The sequence below is a fragment of the Lagopus muta genome, chromosome 2 (genome assembly GCF_023343835.1).
Source record: "Lagopus muta isolate bLagMut1 chromosome 2, bLagMut1 primary, whole genome shotgun sequence".
In the NCBI taxonomy this organism is placed as follows: domain Eukaryota; kingdom Metazoa; phylum Chordata; class Aves; order Galliformes; family Phasianidae; genus Lagopus; species Lagopus muta.
The window spans coordinates 69952453-69980200 of record NC_064434.1 but is presented as its reverse complement, the minus strand read 5'-3'; the positions used below and the strand labels follow the sequence as shown (position 1 = coordinate 69980200).

Genomic DNA, 27748 nt, shown 5'->3' with positions numbered 1-27748 from the left:
TCATTTTCAAACTCCAGTTCTACGTTCAAGGCCTTTGACATGGTCCCCCACCACATCCTCATCTCCAAATTGGAGGGAAGTGGATTTGATGGGTGGACGACCCGATGGATAAGCAATTGGTTGAAAGGCCGCAGACAGAGGGTGGTGGTCAATGGCTCTATGTCCAGGTGGAGGCCGGTAACAAGTGGTGTCCCCCAAGGGTCTGTCTTGGGACCGGTGCTCTTTAACATCTTTATTAATGACATCGATGAGGGAATTGAGTGCACCCTCAGCAAGTTTGCTGACGACACCAAGCTGAGTGGTGCGGTTGATACGGTGGAAGGAAGGGATGCCATTCAGAGGGACCTCGACAGGCTGGAGGGCTGGGCTCGGGTGAACCTGATGAGGTTCAACACGGCAAAGTGCAAGGTTTTGCATTTGGGCCGGAAGAACCCCAGGCACCTGTACAGGCTGGGAGGAGTGGTCCTTGAGAGCAGCTTGGCAGAGAAGGACCTGGGGGTCCTGATGGACGAGAGACTGAACATGAGCCAGCAGTGCGCTCTGGCAGCTCGAAAGGCAAATGGGATCCTGGGCTCCATCAGGAGAGGGGTGGCCAGCAGGGACAGGGAGGTGATCGTCCCTCTCTACTCGGCTCTTGTGAGGCCCCATCTGGAGCACTGCGTCCAGGTGTGGAGCCCTCAATACAAGAAAGACATTGAGATTTTGGAAAGGGTCCAGAGGAGGGCGACTAAGATGATCAGGGGGCTGGAGCACCTCCCCTATGAGGACAGGCTGAGGGAGTTGGGCTTGTTCAGCCTGGAGAAGAGAAGGCTGCGGGGTGACCTCATTGCAGCCTATCAATACCTGAAGGGAACCTACACCCAGGAGGGAAGTAAACTCTTCAAAAGGGCTGACGACAGCAGGACTAGGGGAAATGGTTTTAAGTTGAAGGAGGGAAGATTTAGGTTGGATGTTAGGGGGAAGTTCTTTACTAGGAGAGTGGTTAGGCCCTGGAACGGGCTGCCCAGGGAGGTTGTGGATGCCCCGTCCTTGGACGTGTTTAAGGCCAGGTTGGACGGGGTCCTGGGCAACCTGATCTGAATGTGTATGTTTGGTGGCCCTGCTAGGCAGGGGGGTTGGAACTACATGATCCTTGGGGTCCCTTCCAACCCGGGTGATTCTGTGATTCTGTGATTCTACATATGTTCACTATAGATCTTACAGTACACATCATACTTAAATCAAAACAAATCAAAACAAAACCAACCCAACAGATCTTAATATAATCACAAAACAATGGCATTACTTCAATTTTATTGTTAGCTTCCAAGTCACATCACCTGAGGAATTAGCAAACTTCCTTACCTTGTCCAATTAGGACAAAGTGTTTTTTTTTTAATTTGCCTACTGATAAGATAACACTAGAATTATTTACATCTTTAGAGCTAGGCAGTGACATGTTGCAATGATTGACAGTCGTCCAAGAAATCAGCAGCATTCATTCATTGACTTCAGTGTTCAGGACTGGAACAAGGGGCATAAACACTTCTTTCTGTATTCACGTAAGCAAGTTCATTCCTATGTCTTATGCATCAAAAGAAAACAAATAAAAAGCTGTAAAACATTAATATTAGGAAAATATCCTTTTTTTTTTTGTTGTGAACTTCTATGTTTAGCTGGAGTTCTTTGTTTCTAGCATGTATTGAAAGCAGCAAACACCTTTTTTCTCACACTTTTCCCAGAGCCAAGAGATATGTTGATGGAGAAGTCATTTCAGTCAGGCAAGATACTCAAGCTAATGTATCAGTACTGGCATGATAGTTTGTCAAATATTATCTACATTTCCTGAAGGATTTTTGTACCTATAGCGTTCACCACAAATTACCTGTAGTATCTCTGTCCCTGCATGATGCACATTGTCACACTTCTCTCCTTTATCATAAATTGCATGTCAGGCCTTCAGCTTTTTAAAATGATAGAAACAGAGAGAAGTCTTAAGAATGTGGTGGGAGGTAAAAGCAGATGCTTTCTTTTCCAGCTTACCTAATGTATACTGGAATTAAAGTATTTCCAAGATAGTGGATTTGTTACTGGCAGCCTTCAAGAAAATGATTATATAATTATACTAAGCATGATTTGTCATATCATTACACATCCCTCACAATGCTCATTATCTGAGAATAAGAAGGGATGCTGGAATCTTTAAAATTCAGTGCCCACACAAAAGCTAAAAGTAGCTATTCTACTCACTAGCCCCTACAACAACCCTATTCAGGTAGTAACAATAAAGTGAGATAGACTTTCAGATGCTCTCTCTTCATTCATTCAATGAGTTCATTAATCATATGTTATCCAAAACCTGCAGATTATATAGTGATTCCAGCTTTCATAGGAAGTTATTAAGTGTCATGCCTTTGTGTCTTGGGAATATATATTTATATATATATATATATATATATATATATATATATATATATATATATATATATATAAATAATCCTAGTACAAAAATAATAGAAGATAGATTCAGGGAGAGATTTTTTACGGAGAGAGTGGTGAAGTGCTGGAACAGGTTGCCAAGAGTTCTGGATGCCCCATCCCTGGAAGTGTTTAAGGCCAGGTTGGATGGGGCCCTGGGCAACCTGATCTAGTACTTATCTAGTGACTGGCAACCCTGCCAGTGACAGGGAGGTTGGAACCTGATGATCCTTGGGGTCTTTTCCAACTAAAGCCATTCTATGATTCTATGATTCCTACAGTGCTGTGAAATGGCTCAATTCTCCTCTTGGTTTGATCTGCTGAGTTATGGGGATGCTCCGGTTTGTGCATGGCTGTGCCAGATGAAGATGGCAGCCTTATTCTGGTTTTACTGTTAATTTACTGAACTTGTTACATTGCAGTTTCCATTGGCAAATGATTACATTCCACTCCATGGTTATTTTACTAGTACAACAACAAATCTGAAGGATAAAAAACAGTTCATCAACAAACAGATTCAAGTGGAAGCATACTCCCTTTTCCTCAAAGAACTTTGTAAGCAAACCCACGAATTAGTAGATACTTTTAGAGCAGCATTTGTCTTAGCTAACACAAGAGATCTTAGCTCCCTTGTAAAGCACATAAATTAAAATTGTTTAGAAGTTTAACTTCCAACATCTTGGGAATTCATTTAAATTGAAAAGATGGGTGAGCAGAAATATGGCTTTGCTCCTGTACCAGCATAAGCTACAGAAAAAAAAAAAGAAAAAAAAAAGAGGGAAAAAAAGAAAAGAAAAAAGAAAAAGAAATAAAGTGCCAGCATGGATTTATGTGGTGGATGTATCTTTTGTGCTTTGCAGCTGATGACACGTGACAGGTACTAACCTTGATTGCCAAACCTGAGATCTCCAACGGGGCTGGGTTGTGAGATACCTCAGCCTCAAAGTACTTTCCAAATGGACATGGTGAGAACGGCTGTTTCACAGGATGCAAATCAGCCTGCCTACCACACAGGGACAACCAGCACACAGATGGGGTGAAGTGCACACAATTGTTACTGAACTCTTCAGTTCTTCATCCTGATAAGTCATGGAAATCCTAATTAACTACATGCTGGGAGAGACCAGCTCAACAAGTTAAGCTGGGATGTAGGCTTCCAGACTGCCAATACCCATGCTGCACAGATCTGCAGGGCTTCAGCCCTCCCTTACTGACCTCCCTACCAAAACCCACACCTGTTGCACCCAGTGACCCTCTCCCACCACTGTCCATGGACGTGCAAAGAGCACTGCAACAGGGACACCAGTGCAATGGCTCAGTACAGGTCAAAGAGGCAAGGTTAAATAGAAAGTAAAGCACTTATGTGAGGAATGAAGTCATTATTCTTCCATTCTGAGGCAGCATACAGAAGCACAGGATAGCCAGGCATATTTTTAGATCTGAAGTTACCTTTATTAACATGTGAGAAACTGCGAATGAAAGACTTGAAAGGAAAGAAGATGTTAACAGAGTACACTGGAAGGCAGCAGAATGGAGGAGGTGAATTATGCTCCGATTCATTTCTGATACTCAGGAACACATGGGCACAACCTGAAACGCGTGGACAAGGAAAAGCTGGTTTTGCTGTCAGGGGCAGAGGTTACCAAGAAAAGCAGCAGGAACTCTACTCCAAAAGATATCAAACCCCAGGGACCGGGCCTGGCACGGCCTGGGGCTGCCAGCTCAAACGACAAGCCCCGCACTTATCCCGGCACCGCCATTTTGAGCTGCCCGGCCCCGCCCGCAGTGCCGCTCGGAGCGCTGCAGGGGGCGCTGCCATGGCGGCGGGTGGTGCTGCTCCACTATCGCACGCCGGGCCCGCCCCGTCTGGGCCGCGGGGCGGATGAGGCGTTGCGCCGGCAGCTGGTTCCTGTTGTCGTATCGGGCCTGCCGAGCCGGGCTGTCATGGAGGCCAGGAAGATGAACCTGCCGCGAGGCCCCGAGAACCTCTGCTTCGACAAGGACGAGTTCATGAAGGTGGCTGGGGGCCGTGTGTGCCCCGGGGATGAGCGGGGGGGGCTGCAGCCACGGTCGGGCTCTTTGAGCCCGCAGCGGGGAAGCTGCGTGTGTGTCGCTGGGGTTGATCCAGGGGAGGGGATGGGTGGGATGGGTGTGTGCGTGCTAGGTTTGCGCTTCTCCTTCCATCGTTCTCCTTTTCCTGTTTCGTTTCCAGCCGGATTTTGACGTCGATCACTTTGTATCCGAGTGTAGGAAGCGCGTGCAGTTGGAGGAGCTCAGGGAGGATCTGGAGCTCTATTACAAACTCCTTAAGACGGCCATGGTAGAGCTCATAAATAAGGACTATGCGGACTTTGTTAATCTCTCAACGAACCTGGTAAGTGCTGCTGTCGCGTTTACGCTGTGCATTGTAACGTGCTTCTTGTTTTTACATGTGAAAAGCATATGTTAGATTTAAGGCATGTTAAACAGTGTCTCCTTGCATTGAGAGGAGGTGAAAGACCATTCCTGGAGAATTTAGCTGAAGTAGAGGATTGACCCATCATATATGTTTTAGAATGCACTTTTGTTATATAATTGATGAGGAAAATAGATTCAAGGCAGATGCTTTCTGTTTTCATCTTCTAATACTTGTAAAATTGAATGCTGTGAGTCATTAATATTCAACAGTAAAGTTTCAGAGAAGGCCACTCTGCAGTATTCTTCACTAGTCTTCAAACTTAATGTCCATCTTTAGAAGTTCCAACTCATTTTACCGAGTTTTAATCCCTTCTGTGTTAAAATTACTCGTTCCTTTTACCTCATTTTACAACATCATACAGGTTCAAAGATTGAGGTTTATCTTTTTTATTGTAAGAAAAGTTGTTACAAATTGTTATTTTCTTTCACTTTTGGCTTTATGTGACAATCTGATATCTGTATACGTGCATTTAAAGTAACATCTTTTTGTACTGCACTTAAAACTGGAGTCTATAGGAGGATATGTCTCAGTTCTCCTTCAGTGTCTATAGAATAATAGTAATTCACCAACTAACTTACCAAATGAGTTGCAAATGTTTTTATGGTAATTTCTTTAGGTTGGCATGGACAAGGCCCTCAATCAGCTTTCAGTACCCTTGGGACAGTTAAGAGAAGAAGTTATGGTATGCTCAAAAAGTCATTATAACTTGCGTTCACTTCTTTATGATATGTAAACTATATTTTATTTATGTTAGTCTTTGTTATAATCTTTAAAAATTATATTCCTTGTTGGGTAATAGGGGAGATGTGTTTTCTAGGACTTGCAGAAACTACATTTCCTACATTGCAGTACTGCCTTTCAGTCAAGCAATTATGGATTCCTTAAATAATGAACAAGTGAACTCCTGCAAGATAAATCTATACAGAATGTTGGAACTATTTCTGCCTTTTTTTTTTTATTTTGAGAGTAGTTAATCTGTTTCCTATTCTGCATTGTTAGAGTTCGGATTTTTAGTTGTTTTTTTAAACTACTTCTTCATAGTAGCAAGCCAGCTTTTCATGCTGACTTTTTTTCTCTCACAGAGTCTAAGGTCATGTGTCAGTGAGGGAATTCAAGCAATAGATGATCGTCTGTCCAAACAGGAAGATATCAGGAAAAAAAAGGTACAATAGATAAACTATTACCTTGAAGAGATGTCTATTAGGGCAGCTTCTGACATTAACCCCTAGAAAATTGAATTTATAAAGATCTAGGCCATGTACATGAATGCTGTGCAGAATTTTGCAGTTGTTAAACTGAGATATTTTGATTGACTTCATTTTTATTACGTCTTCTTGATGATAAATACTTTGTTTGTTGGAAACACTGGCTCAGTTGGCTTTTTGGATTACAGTTGCTCTTACTTTTGTTTGTAGCAGTCTGTAAACTTGTATATTGTGAAAGTAATTGAAACAGCAGCTTAATTTTTGTATGGGGGAAAAATAACATTTGGCTTCTTGCTTGACTTGGAAAAATTCAGGGGTAAGAACAGCTGTTCTCCTACATTGAGGGATTTTATAGACTCACATGGTCAGTAACTGATACACGATTTAAATATTAAGAAGGCAGCGATCTTACATCAGGGGAGAAAAATAATATTTAAAAAAAAAAGTATCCCAGATATCTTCGGAGGTATTGTAGTGGGTTTGAGGTCAGACATTAAGAAGTCTTTCTTTACGTACAGGTGTGTGTCCTGAGGCTTATCCATGTTATTCAGTCAGTTGAGAAAATTGAGAAAATTCTACATTCCCAAGGCACTAATGAGTTATCCACTTTAGAAGGAAACAGGTAAAAAATAAGAAAAGGTGCTTGCTTAATTGATGGGACCAACTGAATTTTATGGTATTGTTGTAGATGAATTTACAAATGTGCATTTTTGTAATTCTGGTGGAATACGTGACTATTATTTTAGTTTTGTTTTTTTTAAGCTTAGTCTTCTACAGACTCAAGTTTTGATTTTTAACAGCATTGTGGAAAGTGTCCTTTCCCTCTATCTTGGAGTGATGGAAAATGTCTCTTAGTCAGTTTTGTAACTGATGTACCATCTGGGTGCTTGTAATAGTTGATTGTGATGCAAGTGTTACTTAAAGGCAGAGGAAAAAGACAATTTCGTGAACCTGTTTGAATGTGAGATAAGCTCTGGTGTTCTGCTGGATCATACAGCAGTGAGTGGGTGGAGGTGGACAGAAGACTAACTAGATACACAGAACAAAAAAGCATATGCAGGTGTTTTCTGTCAGGGTCAGAGACTTTGCAGAATCATGTTTGGAAGCAAGACTGCTTCAATAACTCAAAATTTAGGCTAATTATTGGCACTGTATAAACTTGAGAAGGATGGTTTCTGTAGAAATAGCTGTTGTTAGTTTTACCATTGGACAGAAGAAGGAAATAAGGAAATTGGGATGGTAAAGATCACTTACTGCAGTTTTTGAGCTTTGTGAGACTGATGTCTATGACAGCAAGCATCATCACAAAATAAAAAAACACTTTGTACTTCTAAGCAGGATCTCGTGTTCCTCAGCTTCTGCTCACAAATCTTGTGTCCTCATGGGCCCCAGACAACTGTGATAGTCTATGTGCTATTATCATGTGGTTGCAGCAGTACTAAATTTCAAATATTTATGTCAAATCACAAAAATTGAGGAAGGAAGTCGCCTGTCTGATGCAGATGAAAGTAAGTTGATACAAAAGGATCTGTGTATGCTCATTTTCTCATTATCTCTTTTCTAGCCCGCTTTTAACTGGACAGGTTTTAGAGAGAATTGCCACAGAGTTTAATCAACTACAATTTCATGCAGTACAAAGCAAAGGAATGCCCCTTCTGGACAAAGTGAGACCAGTGAGTATTGCCTAGTATCCAGCTTAACCTTTTGCATGATCAAGCTAAAATGATACTATTAGAAAACAAAAGTCCACTTCCACAGAAGAGAAAATTATTTTCAGGAGGCCATTTTATCAGCTGCAGTGAAGTGCTATTCCTTGTGTTTTGTTTGCTAATTTTAGGATAAATTCTTAAAATAATAGTGGGAAATATGACAGATGCTTTTGTTAGCCTAAATGCATCTTGCAGTTTGTCTGCTTAATAATAGCAAAGCATAGTTCCAGAAATGTACATTGTTTTTGTTAGCTGCAGCATCATCCAGACCAAAATATAAATTGAATGTGCTTCGAGTGGCTGACTTGAATAAATTCAAGTTCATCTCTTGCTGGTATTTGGTGCCTAACTGTTGTGGTGTCCTGGCTGGTAGGCTGATCTCCCTGATAGCCTGTTTATAGCAACTATCTAGTGTAAAAGATGAACTACTGTTTGTTTTTTTTTTCCCTAGTCAGAAGGAACAAAGGCAGGTGCTTAAGAAGTAGATAGTATGAGTTGAGGTAATGCTTCAGGCAGATTAGCATGGAATCTGTCATTCTTAATGGCTTTTGAGCTAGTGAGATGTTTCATCATTACAGCTTCATGCTATTACTTATTCCTACTGGCAATATGAGCTTGTTTTATATCAAGACTTCAGTGGTACCTTGTTGATTCATGGACTGCTCACAAGACTATTCTGGCTACTGAATATGAAATAGCAACAGGATGTAGTAGGAGTAGTATTTATGGTGGGAGAACCTTTCTTGTGTAGCTTTCTTAACAGTGTTTGCCTGGTCTCCTATACTTTTTGTTGATATCCCAGTTTTGGTTGGGTGATCTCTTAATAGAGCCTGTTTGGTGCTTTTTAAAATTTATTTTGGACTGGTGATGAAAAATTTGAACGTACCAATGTTTTGGTTGTCATCAGATAGTGGTTTCCATGACTTGTCAGCAGTTGGGTTATTGGCTTTGTGTATTCAAATCAGATTCTCTGATCGTGTAAAAAATAACTTTAAGATGGATGTGTGCAATAAGTGCTAGAGAGAGGATTTGGCTTGTTGAATTGATAGTTCAGCTTTGATTAAATTATTGCATGTTATTGAATTCACTTTCAGTACAGAGCTGCAAGGGACCATCTTGGGCCAACGTCATATCTGCAGCTAGTGTAGCAGGGAGTTGAGTCTAATAGAAGAAATGTTGTAGGGGATATACACTGAACAGGAGGATATATGCTAACTGAAGCAGCTGTTTAGCAGAAGTCAGAAGGAATGTACTGGCAGATCGTTTTTTTGCCAGTATAATTCAGTGTCTTTGGTATGTGACAGAGGGATAAATGCTGCAGTTGTTACCCAGGTAACATGCTGAAAAAGTTTTGTGTATTATCACACGTAGTTTTTCAGCTGAACAAGGAATAATTATCAACCTATTTCTTCACTATAATGAGTACCTTAGGTAAGTTATGATGTCTCTTTCAAAATATACAAGAAAATAATTGCCTTTTAATTTAACATTTATTATAATAAATACTGCGTTGAATAACATCCGTAACCAAGTAAGCTTGTGTTAATTTTCATTTGATGTTAACATTTATCAGAACTCGTGTGCCTTTCAAATAAAAATTGAAAGCTGAACCAAGTATTTATGGAAGAATTTACTTCAGCAATGATGGCAAGGCTTTTTTTAACGACCATGTTTTGTTTCTCTTTGTAGCGTATAGCTGGAATAACAGCTATGTTGCAGCAGTCTCTGGAAGGGCTACTCTTGGAAGGACTTCAGACTTCAAATGTTGACATAATACGTCACTGTCTTCGCACTTATGCAACAATTGACAAAACACGAGATGCAGAGGCATTAGTTGGTCAAGTGCTTGTAAAACCTTACATGGACGAGGTAAGAGAAAATCAAGAATCCTGGGAAAGTGAACTGACTTGCAAGAATACTTATTTTTCCAGCTCTGGTTAGCAGTTTCAAAGTACCTTTGTGGAGGGAGTGAGGGAACTGACCATGTCATTTTTTGTTTCTTTTATTTAAGGAAAAAAGGTGGAGGAATTCTCTATTCACCTGTCACCAATTTGGGGTATATCCATTCGAGGTTCTTTACCTATGTTTTTCTTGGGCAGGGGAGAGATCCAACTAACAGACTTGAAACTAAGCAAATGACTGTAGTAAAATACAATTTACTCTGGACCAGAGTGCATTGGATCAGGACTGAAGTGAGCGTTTTTCATCAGCAGGCTCAGTACCAAGCAAATGCAGCAAAAGTAGTTCTTAGTGCAATGTCCTTTTCTTCCCATTGCGGGAAGAGGCAACATCTGCAGTTCCCACCAGTGCCAGGACAAAAGTAGGAGCAAGATCAAGGGTTTGTTTGGGAAGCATTGACTCTTGTAAGAGCGGAGTGGCAATAGATGCTAAGAAAGTTTTCATCAGTGTGTTGGCAGTTATGTCCAGGTCAGGTAGTAATGATGTGTCATTGCAGACAGATAATTTTTTCTCTACTGGGATAGATGTGAATCAATGTCCTTTTACAGTATAAGTTCTAATGCTAACTAATTGCCCTATTTTAGGCAGTTTCCCTGGTTTTCACTAGATTATCAGAACATTTTATAAAACTATTAAATTCACTGGTCTTACAGAAAAAGTTAAGCTGGGCCAGTGCCAGGGCTATAAAGTTGTTCTAAAACTAGCGTTATGCACGGCTTGGCAGTGTTAATTATGATTTCCTACAGGAAAGTTGAGGAGGGACTTTTTGTAAGGGCGCATAGTGACAGAACGAGGGGAAATGGCTTTAAACTGGAAGAGGGTAGGTTCAGACTAGGTATTAGGAAGAGCTGTGAGGGTGGTGAGACACTGGAACATGTTGCCCATAAAGGCTGTGGATACCCCCTCTCTGGAAGCATACAAGGCCAGGCTGAGATGGGGCCGTGGGCAGCCTGGTCTATAGCAGGGGGTTGTTAATGGGTGATCTTAAAGGTCTTTCCAACCCAGACCATTCTTTGATTCTGTTTGGCTCCAAGCTTTCACTTTTGTGTCCTTGGGGAGGAACGGCCTTGGAAGTATGAGAGCTGCCTTGGTGATTGTGATTGCTCAAATTGGTGTATGCTGATAGGAAACAGAATAGATCTCCTTTCCCTCATCATTGCTTCTAAAAGAGACAACACTTTTCAGTGACTTTAAGTCCCAAGTTACATTACTGTATCTTTCTCTTTGCTGTCTGTATTTTCCTTTATTGCCATTACTCTTGAAATGGAAATGTTTAATGGTGTTCTCCTGGCTCCATAAACCCCTAAGTGAGAGGCATGGGATGATGCAAGGCACTGTTCTGCTTTCAGGATATTTAAAACAATTATTCTCTACTGGTTTTTTTACACTCATATTAAAGAGTTGACATTTCTATTAAGACCCATAAAAGCAATGTGAACATTATTCCTAAAAATGCTGAACGTGTAGCATTAAGCAGTATTAATTGCCTTTTCGAAGGTTAGTGTGCCTTCCTACACATAAATGCAGAAGTGAACTTAAGCTATTTGTTTCCTTCTTTTATTTAGAGGCAGTTTGCCATGCAGTGTTTCTAACCAAGGCAAGCAAAAGCTAATCTGTGTAACTTCTGATAAAGGAGTTTTTCTAAATCAAGATAGGGGAAATAAATTACTATTTTTTTTAACACTTAGTAATTCCTTCAGCAGCCAAGATATGAAATTATTTACCTTCCCCGGTGAAAGAATAGTCTATCTGATAAAATGTGAGCTGTTTATCATTGTCAACAGGATGCCTCTTCCCTTCTTTAGCAAAGGAAACATTTAAAATTGTTCTGTTTTTAGTTTGTGTGCACATACTCTTAGAAAACAAAGCTGATGGCTTTTGGATGGTAGAAGAAGTAGAATGTTGGTGACATCCACTTAAGAATGGACTTCCTTTGGGTGCTTTGTAATGCTGTTGGAACTGCTTTAGTGGGAAATGGTCTTCTTTCTCTCAAGCTGATGTGTCCTGCTTGGAAACTGGGAAAGCAAAATACTGAATATTGCAGTATTTTTGGATATGGTATTGGGAGTTTTGAGTGAATAGACATCTGAATCTTTTACTACTGTATTTCATACTTGCTCTTCTGATGTTCAGCATTGAACTCTTCCTGACAGGTGATTGTGGAGCAGTATGTTCAAGCTCATCCTAACGGCCTTCAGGTCATGTACAATAAACTGCTGGAGTTTGTGCCTCACCACTGCCGTCTCTTGCGTGAAGTTACAGGGGGAGCTATTTCAAGGTAAATGTTTGGGGTTTCTTTCAATTGCTCTAAGGTTATCTCAAAGATGATATATTTTTAAAGTATCTTGTGTATTGACCTTCCATGCACAAATGACTTACAGGGTCTTTCCGGAGGATTCATATTCAATTTTGATTTGTATCACGTGTGTGTTTTTAAAACAGTGAACAAATTTTCTTGATCTGGGGTCCAAATCTTCACAGGAGGCAAATAAAATCCTGTATTTCAGTAGTAGAATTGAGTACTAATCACAATAAAATGTGCCACAAATCTAGAGTTTTGTTGTGTTTTTGTTTTTTTCCGCTCAAGTAAACATGATTGAATGTTTCGTCCAAGGGCATCATAAAGCTATTAGAAAACAAAAGTTCAAAAGTGACTGGGTTGCTAGGGTGCATCAAAAAAGTGGAGATCCCCAGCAATTTGACAGATTTATTGCATAACGTTTAATTGATTTCTATGGTACTTCCACTGTTGTCTTAAAAAGAGCTTAATTCCCTGTGCAGTTAAATTGCCTTTTCTGAAGTTTAAATGTTTTATGTGTACCGAATCGTATCCACTTATCCATCTGCTTGCAGGCTGGTTAATAGAGTGGAATGCTGTAATTAGCAGAACTACAAACACATCCCACAGGGACTGCAGAATTGTTTTTCTGGTCATCATTTGCTCTTAAGTTGTATTACTGTTACAATACCTCTAATCTTTCAGCAAGGTTTTTTTATCTGTATTTGTCATAATTGAAGGTTTTGACTTTTGTATACTGAAATGGAAAGAAATGCTTGTGTCTCTTCTGCTCTTGATTTATAAATTTTCCTAACGAGGGTGGCTTTCAATCCTTTGGAATCACTGTAACGTGTATAAATACAGCTTGGAACAATGACAAAAGAGAATTCTCTTTCTTTCCATTGCATAAGTCACCTTGCACATATCTGCTGTTTCTTTCAAGTTTGGAGCTGTTTAAATCTTGAAAATACATGAGTAAGAGTTAGGAGTTTTCAGCTGAAAAGCAGATGCTTTCCAGACACACTTGCAAAATATGTAACTGATAAGATTGTAAAACACTTTCAGGATTATAAAAATACTTGCAATTTGTTGAGATCGTTGGGATCATCCCAATGTGGAAGGAAGAACAGTGTAAAAAAAAAATCAGCATTCCTATGTTTATTAAAAAAAAAAAAAAAGTAATTACATTTTGTCTAATGCAGTGCATGTCCTTTTAGTTATCCTTACCTCTAAATAGAAGCCTAGTGGTAAAATACAACCATGGAATCATTTCATTTTTATTTCAGTGAAAAAGCAGATATTGTTCCTGGATATGATTTCTTAGTGAACTCAGTGTGGCCAGAAATAGTACGTGGTTTAGAAGAAAAATTGCCATCACTATTTAACCCTGGAAACCCAGATGTGTTTCATGAGGTAATTAATTTTGTGACTTATTTTCCAACTGTTATTTCTGTGACACACGTATGAATGAGTGATATGCTCTAGCTTTCTTTTCCTACTGCTATTATGTAAACTTCTGTTGTGCATGGCTTGGAAGAGAAGACTATCTCACAACGCTTGATTTTTTTCATAGTAATTAATTCTGCCCTCAGGTTTGTCAGCGTCGTGGTTTCAGTTTGGTACCTGGTATGGTGCTGTGCTTTGGATTTAGCATGTGAATTGTGTTGATAACAGACTGGTGTTTTTGTTGATGCTGAGCAGTGCTGCACAGAGCCAAAGGCCTTTCAGCTTCTTGTGCTGTGCTGCTGGTGAGGAGCTGGGGATGCATGAGGAGGGGCTGAACCATGATGACTGATCCAAAGTGGCCAGAGGGATGTCTCCTATCTTGTGGGTTCATGTGGAACTATGAGACTGGGGGAGTTAGCTGGAGGGGCTGCCACTGCTTGAGAACCGTCAGGCATTGGCATCAGTCTGCAAGTGGTGAGCAATTACATTGTGCACTGCTTGTCTTATGTATTCTATTATTATTATTATTTTCCATCTCTTTCCTGTCCTGTTAAACCAATCTGTCTCAACACAGAAGATTTACCCTTTTTTTTTTCTTCTTTTTCCCCCCAGTTTTCTCCCACATCTCATGCAAGCAAACATGGGCTGGGGGAACAAACGGCTGTGTGGGGCTTAGCTGCCTGCTGGGTTAAATCACAGCTGTCAGGAAAGCTCTTACAGGGGTTACTGGAAGCCAGTTTGTCATGTGAATTTGGCCTTAAATATTTGTTTTAGGAGTAACTATCCTTTTTTAGTTATAGAATTGCAACATTGATAATGGTGGAGGTGGATGGCTGTGGTGTTTTTGCAAGATCAGGTCTTCTGTATATAAAGGGCTGTTGTCTTAGTTTTTTTATTAAACAGCTAGGTTACAGCTTGCCCTAATACCTCTCAGTTTCCCACAAAGCTTCAGTCATCCTTCAGGCTTTCACCTAACGCTGTGACTTGTGCTGTTTGCTTTATACAAGAATGTATTTTATACTTAGATGGTTTTACTCTTTTAAAAGAATTATTCTTAAAAGCCTTTCATCTTATGTTGAGCTGATATCAACCAATGGTGCTGTTGTGTTTATTTAAAAAAAAAAAAACAACCAAGAAACACCCACAATGACTTCCAATTACTTGATGTAATCAGTCCAAAGTTCTTAAGTTCTTTCAAGACTGCTTTTGTCTACATAAGATAAAACTTGGAGTCTAGGCCATTAATATATTTTATCTAAAAATCACTGAAGTGCCAAGTGTAAAAGTGCTCAGATGTCTGTGGAAGAACTGGTAGGAGTAGTTATAAATGAAGGAGGGAAAAATACCTGTGAAACATTTGCCATGTTGCTGATAATCTATTAGAGCAGACTGTAGTCAGTAGTCTTCTGTTTCCTAGGTCGATAGAACTGCAGAGTAGTCTTTTTCTCCAAGTTGGTATGGTTATTTTGTATATGTAAGTATAGCTGTAATACTCGGAAGTATTATTTGTTAAAGGGTCTTTATGTGTAGAGGGAGTGGATGGAAAAAACATTTCTTTCAGGTCATGCTGTAAAATCAGACTGGCTTAAGCATGTGTTAAAGTAACTGTGTCGTTGTGCAGAGTTTTTAAGTTGTTTTAGGTTATTGTGCCTTTCGTTCGAACTCAGATTTGTAGTTTTAGAGGCATTTGAGAATAATGTATCTTCTGTTTCTCAGCACTGATTTGAGTTTAGGTTCCTGTATTTGAAAGCTGCTGCATTTTTTTTTTCCACATTTTCATCATTCAATAACTTAGTCAGGTATCCAGTCCCAGAAGCTGAAAGGGAACCAACCTTGCGTGTAGTTCCCTTTCTTAAATATAATATGATCAATAACTAGGTAATGTCTCTGAGTTGTCATCTGTTTTGAAGGTGTCAGAGATCTTTCCGGAGTGTTCTGTTTATACCTTTGACTAATATGTCAGTCAGTTGAGCATTAATGCCTTGTTTATCTTTTTGAAAGTATTGAGTTTATTATTTAAGAAAGCAGGTAGAAAGAACACTGATCTCTCATTGTTTCTGGATTCAATTCCCACATCTCTTACAGTTTTGTTGTGTTCTAAATACAACTACACTGGGACAAAAGTAGCTAACCTGAAGACTTTTGTGTGCCACTTCCAGAACACCATCTCCACACCATGCAATTGCCACATCACAAGAAAAGCATACTGTAATTATACATTTGACAGAAGGCTCCAAATGCACTGAGACATGCCATGCAAAAGCTTGTCCATGCCAATGCATTGCCCAGGATCGTTTCTGGGGGTGGAACCTACCAGCATCAACTCAGGAACTTCTGGGGATGTTTTACTACTTCGTAAGAGAATCTGAGTGTGTTGCTCACCGGCTGCTCTGGAGTGGGGTAAAAGTCCTGCTGCTTACAGCCCTGCTCTGTAGAAGCACTGAGAAGTAAAATCAGTGTACCCCTAGAGAAGTAGAATTAGCATATCCTAAGTTGGAAGGGAACCACAAGGATCATGGAGTCCAATTCCTGGCTCCACACAGCACTACCCAAAGTTCAAACGCTGTGCCTGAGAGCGTTGTCCAACCACTGCTTGAACTGGGTAGCCTGGAGATTAATCCAGGCATATTTCGTTAATTCAACAGTGGCTTAATGAGCACAATCTAATGTCACAAGACAACATCTGATTTGTTTTCTGGGTGTTTCTTGTTTTGTTTTGGTTAGGGGTGTTTCAGTATTGTTGGGTTTGTCTGTTAGCTGAACAGAACTGTGCATGTCACCATGCTATTTTTCATTGCAGAGAGGCAGATTTCAACTGGAGCTATATTACAACTCCTTGATTTACATAGTTTTTGTGCTCTGTTAGCATGTATTTGTTGTTTCTAAAACTTACATTTGGGGAAACAGTTTTAGAAATTCCTATACTACAGCTCTATATAACAGAAATAAAATACCATACTTTCATTCTCATGTGCTTTTGGTGGAGCATATTTCTGGAAGTAACTAAGAACAAAAAATCCATCTGCTGCATCCCTTTATTTCTCATTTACTGGGACTGACTGTTCTTAGTGCTGTGTACCAGTGTTGCTCCACCTTGGTGATTCAGCTCAGAAATACTTACAGGTCTCTCTGATCTGGCTGTTGAGGTAGCTCAGACAATTTAATGCTTTTCAGAAGTGCCATGCACTGGGTTTTCATATTCCAGTGTAACACCTATTAGATAACTGGTTCTGGTTTCACTGCGCTCCAGGATTTTGGCATTATATGATTAGGTATCGGTGCTGGCCCATTCTGAGCCTTGAGCTTAACTGTAGGCTGATATGGGAGTTCTTTTCAGAGGGTTGTGGCCTTCATTGCTTAATGGGACCCTGGCAGTGATCAGAATGCTCGTTTTCTTCCTGCAGAAGTACACTACCAGCATGGATTTTGTACGGAAGTTTGAACGGCAGTGTGGCTCACAGGCCAGTGTGAAACGGTTGAGATCTCATCCCTCCTACCACAGCTTTAACAACAAATGGAACTTGCCTGTTTATTTTCAGATAAGGTTGGTAAGCATCTGTTGGTTGTTTCAAAAGTAAAATGTGCTGTGTGTTACCTCTCTCATTCCAGAGTCAAAGAATCACTGAACCATAGGGGTTGGAAGGGACCTCTGGAGATTGTCAAGTCCAACCTCCCAGCTAAAGCAGGTTCCCTACAGTAGGTTGCAAAGGTTGAAAAGCGTTCTGAGAGTCTCTCAACAGCTTCATATGCTATTTGTTGCAGGAGCAGATCTTGTTCCCTTGATGCAGGTAATGCAGCACTGTTAGTTGGGAATCAGATCATAAGCAGAGGCAGCTAACAGTTTCCTTTCTCAGTTTTCTGTTCCACATGTTTTTTAGTTTGCATACAAACAGTGAGGAGGAATGCTTGAGTTTATGGCTTGTTCTTGTTTACAGTCCACGATGTTAATGAATTTTTTAATATGCTTTTAGTTGAGAACAAGCTGGCCTAAGAACTGTTCTGGCTGTGTTGTATACACTGTGTTCTACCCTAACTCTATGTAGCCTCTTGTCCTGCATTCTACTTGAATGTGGTTCGGATAATGTTTTCTATGCTGGCAAATCCAGTCACAAGATTTTCTTGCCTTTGTTTCCCACTATGCTACACATTTATTTGTTCCACCTCAGCTGTTTGTGGGGCTGACCTACATGCTGGATCACTGAAATTATCAGGTTTTTTTAAGAAATAAAAGAGGAGAAGTAGGTAGTGGCAGCAAAGGGAATGATATGCAAAAAAAAGAAAGATAAGAAAATGAGGTTTATTTTTTAACCTGGATCACCATGGTGGCTTTCCTTATTGCATGTCTATAAATGATGATTATGGTACAGCCATAGCCACATTTATACATCATGTTTAATCCAGTGTAAATCTGATGCTGCTAAAAAATTCCATCTGGGTATCTTACAAGAGCTGGAGCTAATTCAAGACAAGTGTTAGGAACGTGGGGATGGGAGCACGTTTGTTAGTGTTTTCATGATGTGCTACATTTTGTAAACTGGTGGTCCTGGCCTCCTCTGACATCCTTCTTTATTATTTTTTTTTTTCCACTTGCACAACTGTTGTGCAGCTGTGTAGTGAACCAACATGAAGAGCTGTTACCTTGGGCAAAAAAAAAAAGGCTGACTTCCAACTCCAATCAATTTTTCCAAGCCACTTAACTGTACAAATATTGATGCTGGCCCAAGGGAAAGGGCAGGAGTACTCACTACAATAGTGGTGCTGACTATGCAGACTGTGTCTGTAGAACTACAGCAATTATAAACTTCTTAGCAAAATGCAGGTATCATTAATGAGTCTGTGAATCCTTCCTTTTGTTTGAAAGCACAGCTTTTCTAACAAGTGACCACTTGATCAAGCTGTAATACTGCTGTTCTAAACATTGAAAACAATCTTCAGCGTATTCTTTTAAAAGAAAATAATAATCTCTTAGGTGTTTTGAGTTCTGGCTAACAAAAAGGAAAAAAATAGTAATTCTCTTTTAAGATTACTGTAAATCCAAACAGTGCACTATTTCAGGAGATGATTGGGCAACAGGAGTTGCTTCATCTTTCATCAGTATCATTCCTGTATGTTGGAATGATCTGATAACTTTTGGAATTGCCCATGAATCCTTTAGTACACGAATAATGAAACATATCCATAGCGTGGAAGCTTTTTCTTTGCTGTATGTAACTATCCCCAAGTCACACAGGATTTGTAGTGAAGTGTGTTCTTCCACTATTGCACTTATGGTTAAGATTGCTAGTTTTTTCAATTACAAAAATTGCCCAGAACAAAGAGCCCTCACTAAAGCCTCTACAAAGGAGTCTGTAAGGAATAGACGGATGTAGAGGCATTTCTTCTGTAGCAGTGCAGGTACCAGCTGCCTCAGTAACTCTTTTCCTTGCCATTTCTTTCAATTACATCAGTACAACAGATAATGGGACTGTAAGGAACTCACGCTTGTGATTGTTTTCCCGTGTGAGAAATATGCAGCAAAAGCTGAATAATTAAAAAAAAAAAAAGTGATTCAGTTCTCTAATTCATTTCACTGTGAGACCTGAATGTGCTGCTTTGTCAGTGAAAGTGTTGCACAGGCAGGAATTAAGATTTGAAGCCATTTCACGAATCCTTCAAAATCCGTGCTAACTCTTGGTAGCAGCTGAACAAGAAACCTCTTGTGGGTTTCTTTCTCCTTAATGTGTCAATCACAGATATTGCTACTTAAATTACTTTAAATATGCATCTGGTACATTAGTAGCTGGAACAGGAAAAGCTGGGCAGGTGCCTGCTCTGATTTGGAAATGACAGCTGAGAAGTTTTAAAATGATCTTTGCAGGTTCATAATTAGGAAGTTTGGTAGGTGTAGAGATTTCTGTGATGAACATAAAAGCAATAAGGAAGAATGACAAAAGCTTTCTATAGAGAAGTTTAAAATATAGTTTTATTGCAGAGTTAGGAATAAAAATGTTACTAATGATTACATTTTTATCCAAGGGAAATGCTGTTCTTATTTGCTGTTAAGCTTGAGGGTGGGGAAAAAAAAAAAAAAAAAGGCAAAAAAGAAAAAGAGGAGGGTAGGGCATCCTGTGAGGAACTATTGATTTTTGTCAGGTACAGAGTTGTTTGCAGAACCTTATGCCACTGTCCATTAACAAACACATAGAAAGCTAGAGGCTCCCAGTGCCACATGACATACCTGAAGGTCAGCTTAAGTAAGTATGTGGTAATGTGTTCACTTCTAGTGTGAAAACACTAACAATTAGGAAAAAGAGCCCACTAACACAAACCTTTCTCCATAAAAAAAAAGATCTAAATACTTGACATGATCTTAATTCTAAGTTGTATATTTACTTGTAATGTGTATGTTTTAAATCTGCCTATATAAAATGAAATGTTGTCTTTCAAGTATCTGTTGATTGTTGGCCTTATTTATATCCTGGGTTACATTGAGGAAAATAATAAATGTATAACCTGTCAGTGTGTATACACTAATGGCATACAGACTGAACATTGAAAAGTGTTGAGGCATCAATTTAAGAAATGATTTATTTATAATCAACACTGCTCTGTTTTTCAGATTTAGAGAAATAGCAGGGGCCTTAGAAACTGCACTTTCAGATTCCCTGGAGGAAGCACCAGGTAAACTTCCACTGAAAATTAGTAGTTCTCCCTATTGTGATGGAAGCTGTATTTTAAGTAGCAGTGATTATTGCCTCTTCATCATTTACTGACTTGCATCCTCGGTGTTCACGTTTGCTGTTTTGTTGTTTTGTTGTTTTTTTTATGAACAGATTTAACAGTAGACTACATTTTCATGGGGAAGGCAAAGTAAAAGCACTGTTCGGTGATCACTTACTAAAAACACTTCTTATGGTAGCAGTATTTAACATAGTTGTGGGTCTATTCCCTTATTGCAAAAAAAGGTCTAAATTTCCACTTGGCAACCTGTGCATGATATCTAAAAGGTTATGCTTTGTTGTTGGGGCACATTTCTTGTTACATGTGGAGAGGAAGATGTCTATCTGTTGGCAGCATTTAGGCTTTCTGTGGTTTGTATTGTTGGCTTCTACTCAAAACATGTACGTTGATTTATGAGCAGGTGAGAAGGCAAGCATAGAAAAGATTGTAGTGGAAGGACAAACCTAGGGTATTTCTTAGAAGTATATTTTAATTAGACAAGCTTTTACTTCAGTTAATTGAGTAAAATACCTGTGAGGAAGGCAGTGAAAAGTAATGTACGTATATAATGCACACATATGTATACATATCTTTATACACATCTTGTGTGTAATATTTTGAACTTTTAACTATTAAGCTAAAGAAAGTAAGGAGGAAAAAAACTAATGAAGATGAAATGAGTAAATCCTACAACTTCGAGGCATTTATTTGGAACTCACGGTCACATTAATAAGCTTTTGGATTCTATGCTATAAAATCAGAATCATAAGAATAGTCTGGGTTGAAAGGGACTTTAGGATCATCGAGTTCCAAACCCCCTGCCACAGGCAGGGTTGCCATCCACTAGGTCAAGTGTTAGATAAGCTTGCCAAAGACCCCCCATCCAGCCTGGCCTTGAACAGCTCCAAGGGCAAGGTATCCATAGCCTCTCTGGGCAGCCTGTTCCAGGACCTCACCACACTCTCAATGAAAAACTTCCCCCTGACATCTAAATCTAACCTCTTTTAATTTAAAACCATTCTCCCTCATCCTACCACTATCTACCCATGTAAAAAGTTTATATATAGTTTCCCTTTAAATGTTGGAAGGCCATAATGAGGTCTCTGTGCAGCCTTCTCATCTCCAGTCTAAACAAATCTAGCTCCTTAGCATGTCTTCACAGGAGAGGTGCTTCTGTCCTCTGATCATCTTTGTGGCCCTTTTCTCAACACTCCAAAAGCTCCACATCTTTCCTGGGCTGGGGGCTCCAGACCTAGATATGGTGTTCCAAATGGAGCCTCACAAGGATAGAGTAGAGAGGGGCAATCACCTCTCATCCAGCTGGTACACACTGGATACCCTTGGCCTTCTGGGCTGCAAGCACACACTACTAGTTTGCATTAAGTTTTTCATTTTCTACCATGTTTCTATGATAAAAATAAGATCGTAGTTCTTCAATTGCACCACAGTTTCCAACTCCTTCTGCTAATTTCCCACTGCGTGCACTGGTATAGAGGCACTTCAGCTGGTCTTTCAGCCACATTATCTTTCAGGAGGAAAAATGTTAGTGCATAAACTGCTTTATAAGTATTTGGTTTCAATATGGGTATTCCCACTGTTTTCAGTACCTGTTTCTAGCACGTTCCTCAGACTTAACTATGAAAGGAACAGTAGTTCAGTGCTAATACAGTTTTACTCTTGCATAAGGCCCTGCCAACTATGCTTGTCATTAGACAATATTCTAAAGGAGTGAGGAACTGTTATTTTCAGAGTTTGTTTTAGTCCGTGTTTAACAAATCCTCTTTGCTACCCTTGTGGTTGTGTCTCAGGGATATTTTTTTGTTACATGTTGGATAATGCATTTATTAACATCAGTAATTAACATCTTTCAAGAGTGTGCTTAGGAGCTTAACTTTTGTTGCCTGATTCTTTTTAGAGGGCAGCTCGTATTGCCTTTTGGCTACTCACATGGTCTGGATGAGTCTTTTGAAGTGTTGGTCGGATCAGATGTTTTTACCATTGTTAGCACACCGTCTGTGGAAACTTAGTCTGCAAATTTTGGCACGTTACTCTGTGTTCATTAATGAGGTAAGAGAACAACATAGTTATGGTTCTGAAGATTATGCCCATCAGTAAGAGTCCTCCTTAAAAAAAACCCAACCAAACAAAAAACAACAACAAAAAACCCACACCTGATATTGGGGAATAATTGAAGATAAAAGGGACTTTTGGAAGTCCCATAGTCCAAATTCCTGCTCAAAACAGGGCCAGAATAGGTAAGGTTATGAAGACCATGTTAGGTTAAATTTTGAATATCCAAAGTTGAAGGCTTCACAGCCTCTTGAGCCTGCTTCCAGTGATTGACCACCTTCACAATCAAATATCCTTGTATTCGATACAGTTGCCTTTGTTGCACTTGTCCATTTCTTCTTACTCTGTCATTTTAACTTAAGGGAAAAGTCTGATACCATCTCCTCTATGCATTCCCCTTAGGTTGCTAAAGACAATACTCCTTGTGAGACTGAATAGTACAGTTCTTTCAGCTGAATTGTCTCTTGAAAAGTGTTGATAAGTCTCAGAATTAAAACAGATAGCTGAGTGAAACGCGTGCTTTGCAGTAGAGGGCTTGAGGAAGTGAGAGAAAGGAGATGATTGACAACAGTGAGTTATGTTTCTTGACACCAAGCAAGACCTTGGCTAGCCTTGTACAGATATGAGCAAAGGGAGGATGAATGACTGGGGAGGGCTCAAACTCCTCCATTTGGTGATTTCATTGGCCTAGAAAATCCTTAAAACTCTTCTAGACATATGCCTGAGTATTCCTCTCAAAAGTGTGACAGTGGAATAGATTATGTGTTGATTCTTGGCTTTGACTCAAACACTCTAGCAGTGGAATTGGTTGTCTCTGCAGTGGAGAATTACCCATCCCACACAATCCACAGGAACGAACAGTTTCTGTAAAGCGGGTGATAATCAGGTCTGTTCATCTGAGCACCACACAGGTGAAAATTACTCCACAACTGTACTGCCTTGTTGTATAGTGACAAAAAAGCTCTAAGTCATCAAATTACTTAGTGCACCAAAATCTGCTTTAAAATCATCTCTTTTAATGTAATTGAGGAATACAGTTATCTCTTGCAATTGCAACATTATAATGTGAAAAACTTATTAATCCTTTATATACTGTCTCTATAAATGCAATCTTAACTGCCTTTACTGTTGCCATCTCAATTTGACATTTCAGGTTTCTGTAAGGCCCATTTCCAGTGAGAATACAAAAGAAAGCAAAAAATTAATGCCAGCTGGTAGAAGGGAAACTTCTGTAAACCTCAGCTCTAATGAGGACCAAGGGAATGGATCTTCCCCAGAAAGTCAGCCTTTGCCTTCCATATCAAGTACTCAGTTGGTGCATGTTGCTGCAGATCTGGATAAACTCCAGGAAAAGGTTGGTGCTTGTGACTTCACATACAGAAGTCTTTGTCAATCTGTGTGCCAGTGTTGTTGGTTTTGGATCCTGTTAATTCAAAAATAAATTAAAAAAAGAGAAAAAAGTACTTATTTTTTAAAATGCATCTTGAATACTGAAACTGGAGTAGTCTGACAGAGAAAAATATCACCTGGAATAAGGGGTCTATTCTCTACCTAGTTTGAGTTACAAGTTACAAGGAAAACCTGTTTGGATATTTAATCAGTAGCTGATAGACTCTACTCCTAAAATGTTTCTGCTCATTTTTTGGTGCACAGTAGCACTGTTCCCAGAGTCTCACTTTTGCCTGTAAGATCTCTGGCCTCAAAGTGTGGTGCAATTTTGGCTTTAATAATATTATGTTCTCTTTTATAAAAGACCTCTTGAAAAGAGTTGTATCATCATCATATTTTACTAACAATCCAGAAACTTTAAAGGAGCTATATGATATTAATATGCTTTCAGTGGGAACTCTTCTAATGTACTTCAGTCAGTGAGACTGAAATTTCTGTATCCTGTGAAGCTGCATCTGGGTCAATAATGTTTTGTGAATTGTCAGTTATTTTCTCTGAGGACAAAAATGGTAATGTAGGGAATTGAATGAATAGGCCTTAATTCCCATAATATTCTCATTAACCCGAGTCTGGGTTTCCATAAACATGACAAAAAATCAGAGAAGATTGAAAGGATCTTTTGATACACTTGCTAGCTTGCGGAGTACAGGAAGAGCTATTGAAATATGTTTATAATAAGATTGTGTCTATTTTATGTTTCACTCTTTAGATTCCTGACATCTTAGAAATGATGAAACCAAAACTTGAGATGATTGGCTTCAAGAATTTGTCTTGTATTGAAGGTAAATCTGAGAGACTGAATTCAGTCTTTCCCCCTTTCCCAAGTCCCTCTGCTAACTGAACCATATCAGCTTTTATGCAGAGTTTTATTGTTTACAATGAAAAGCTTGAAAATAGGAATGTTTTATGTTTGTTTATGTAATGGTGCTTGTTTCTGATCTGAACCATTCTGTGACTCTGAGAAATAGAAACTGCCTTAAATGGAACTGTGAAGACTAGAAAACATTTGATTAAAATTTACTGAGTTTAAAGTAGTTTCTTGGGAGAGAACTTGTCTAGTAATTAAGATGGTTCTCCATGAAGCAAGGAACCTCAGTCTGGAAGATCAGTATCAAATCTTTAAACTCTTGCAGTAAGGAAAATGGAGAACAATAAAGGAGATGGTTTGCAGTATCCAGTTGAAACTAAAATATTACGGGTAGATGTCCAAGTCTGTAAGAGAGGTAGGAGCTTGTGTACGTTGCAACTCAGTAGATGGTCTCCTGACAATTGCGAGTGTGCATTAGGCATGTTCCAGTTACTCCCTGGGGAATTTAGGTGCTGTGGAAAACAATTTTACAGTCCCAGTTTCCATGCTGGATCTGAGCTTTTTGATTCAAGCCCCTTGCTACGTTGGTAAACTGCTGGTACACTGCTGAAAAAATAATGTGAACCTGGAGAATGTCACTTTACCTTGTTTGTTTGTTTGCTTCTTCTGTGAACCCATTTTTCTGGCTGAGAAATGGCTGATACTAGTGGAGATGTCTTATAAATGGCTAATATGTATGTATTTATTAACTATCCTGTATTTGACACCGGGAGCAGCCATCTAGGACAGATGAGAGAGATGGGAATGATGCGGATTTGTACTGTGATGGGGCAGGGTAGCTCATCTTAAACTTTAGTATTTTTACTTCAATAGGAGCCTTGGAAGACTCAAAGACTTCCTTATCAGCCTGCATACCTACGTTGAATAGCAGGATTATCCAGGATCTCAGCGAGTCCTCTTTCACTTACCTGAAGAGTGCACTGGAAATTCCAAGATTATATAGGAGAACCAATAAAGTCAGTACTGATTGCAGATTTAAAAATACATCTCGGGGAGTCTGTGTGAAGAATGCTAACTGAGCAGTACATTTTGCTCCAGGGCTGTCTGTATCTGTTTAGCAGTCAACAGAACTATTTTATAACTTTCGATGATTTAGTGATTGCCATTTACCTCATAGAAAGGAAGGGAGCCAAAGGGAGATGAGGCTGAATGTCTTCCTGAGTACTGAGAGCTCTCTACAGCTACCCAAAAGGAGGCTGTAGTGAGGTGGGAAACGTCTTCTCCCAGACAAAGCAGGACAAGAGATGGTGGCCTTACACTGCAACAGAGGAGAATCAGGTTGGATATTAGGAAAAATTTCTTCTCCGAAAGAGTGTTGAGGCAGTGGAATGGACTGCCAGGGGGGGTGGTGGAGTCACTGTCCCTGGAGGTGTTCATGAAACTTGAAGATGTGGGACTGAGAGATGTGGTTAGTGGGCATGGTGGGGACAGGCTGATGGTTGGATTAGGTGGTTTTAGTGATCTTTTCCAACCATAATGATTCTACAATTTTTTTGAAATTTTAGGTGAGGTAGCAATGAGAATACAGGCTTGTGATGGAAGGAAAGGCAAGGAGTAGAACTATTAGGCAAACAAAAAAGGGTTAATAATAAGAATAAAAGTTTCCCTTGTGTCATAGCATGTATCAGAAGATCAGCTGCTACTGAGCTGCAGGCTTCTTTTAGAGTATGTTCAGGGGGTGGTTCTTTCTGACTGCTGTGTCAAGAAACTTTTTCCCAGTGAGCTAATTTCTTAGATTTGATTCAGGAAGTGTATTGTACAGAAAGAACAAATGAGAATGGCCAAAAAATTAATATTGTTTTGGTGAGAAGTTAACAAAAGCTAATTCATAAATACGTTACCAAAAAACCCCAAATCAGATATTGCCTTGTTTTGCTACTGTGATTTTGTTTTCACCAGGCTGTACAGTTGTTGTTGTGGCTAGCTTGGTCTGATGTAAGAAAATGGCAATGTAAGAAAACTTGAGTAACAGTTATTTCAGGTGTACCCTGTGTATGTTTGGTTCCTCTGCAATAGTGAGGCTTGTCCAAGCTCTTGGATGGATGATCAGTCCTGGAGAGCTGAAACATTCTGCATCCAAGACTAGCTCAGAAGAAGGTAGTAATGGGGGTGGATATTGGAGTTATCCCAGAAGCATTCTTCTGGAAAATATGCTGAGGTAATAGGGTGGTATAATAATAGAAGGAGCAGTGTTTTCAGTTTAGTGAAGTATAATACAAGATAGTAGCTATTCTAACAAAAGTGCATCATATATACTGAGTCTTTTCAGCTTCTCTTGAGGCCATTGTGAGTAGGAAGTGCCCTTATGATACGAGTAGCTGGCTGGCACATGCATCCTCAGAAACTTGGGTCATTTTGGATATTGTTCCATAGTATATTCCATAGAATAACACTACTAAATGATGTTGTCATAGTGTCTTTCCTGCATATGAAGACCTCTTTGTTGATTGGGCTTGAATAAGTATCTATTTCTTGGCTTACATCCACCCTTAGCATTCTGCATACATGCTGTAATTGATGTCTGTCTTATCAGTAGATAAATTACAGGTTATTTGTTTTTTCTACCTTCTTTCTCTGTCTGCTCCCAGGAAGTGCCAACTAAAGCTTCATCTTATGTTGATAGTGCTCTTAAGCCCTTCTACCGACTGCAGAATGAGTACAGAAATGTACTGAAACAGCCTATGATCCATCAGTGGTTGGAAGGTGCCCTCTCTGAAAGCACACAAAGGTAAGAGAGCCATACTTAACATTCTGTGCAGCAGGTGGGCTTTTTGTAACAGTAACATTTTTGCTCTCATTAATTTTCCTTCTTTTAGGTATTATGAAACTGTATCAGATGTTCTGAGCTCTGTTAAGAAAATGGAAGAGAGCTTAAAAAGGTTGAAGCAGGCCAGGAGGACTGCAGCTTTGAACCCAGTTGGTACAAATGGGGGCATGAGTGATGATGATAAAATTCGACTGCAGCTGGCTCTAGATGTCGAGTATTTTGGAGAGCAAGTAAGTTAAAAGAGGAAACATTTGTTTACTGCTATTACTGGTTTTGGGAAGGGAGGGGAGGTACAGGAGGAAAGTTCAGCTTCATTTTTCAAAAGTGAAACTTTGTATACATTTTGTTTGGTTGACTTTTACAGCTGTGTAATGCAGATGACT

The 27748-nt window shown here is 39.6% G+C and overlaps 1 protein-coding gene across 2 annotated transcripts in view; it reads left to right on the top strand.

Annotated features, from left to right (window-relative positions):
* Positions 1-4269: 4269 nt before the first annotated feature.
* Positions 4270-27748, top strand: part of COG2 (component of oligomeric golgi complex 2) — a 28068-nt gene continuing 4589 nt past the window's right edge. Inside the window, exons 1-17 of one of the 2 annotated variants that reach the window (XM_048935988.1) lie at positions 4270-4473; positions 4670-4831; positions 5532-5597; positions 5998-6078; positions 6639-6742; positions 7685-7793; positions 9519-9698; positions 11942-12066; positions 13353-13479; positions 16917-17056; positions 20111-20172; positions 22127-22278; positions 23435-23635; positions 24440-24512; positions 25412-25554; positions 27187-27326; positions 27415-27595. In XM_048935988.1, the coding sequence (XP_048791945.1) occupies positions 4402-4473; positions 4670-4831; positions 5532-5597; positions 5998-6078; positions 6639-6742; positions 7685-7793; positions 9519-9698; positions 11942-12066; positions 13353-13479; positions 16917-17056; positions 20111-20172; positions 22127-22278; positions 23435-23635; positions 24440-24512; positions 25412-25554; positions 27187-27326; positions 27415-27595 (2118 nt within the window). In that variant the 5' untranslated portion in view covers positions 4270-4401. The remainder of the gene's footprint in view (positions 4474-4669; positions 4832-5531; positions 5598-5997; positions 6079-6638; positions 6743-7684; positions 7794-9518; positions 9699-11941; positions 12067-13352; positions 13480-16916; positions 17057-20110; positions 20173-22126; positions 22279-23434; positions 23636-24439; positions 24513-25411; positions 25555-27186; positions 27327-27414; positions 27596-27748) is intronic. The other variant, XM_048935989.1, reaches the window with a different exon arrangement.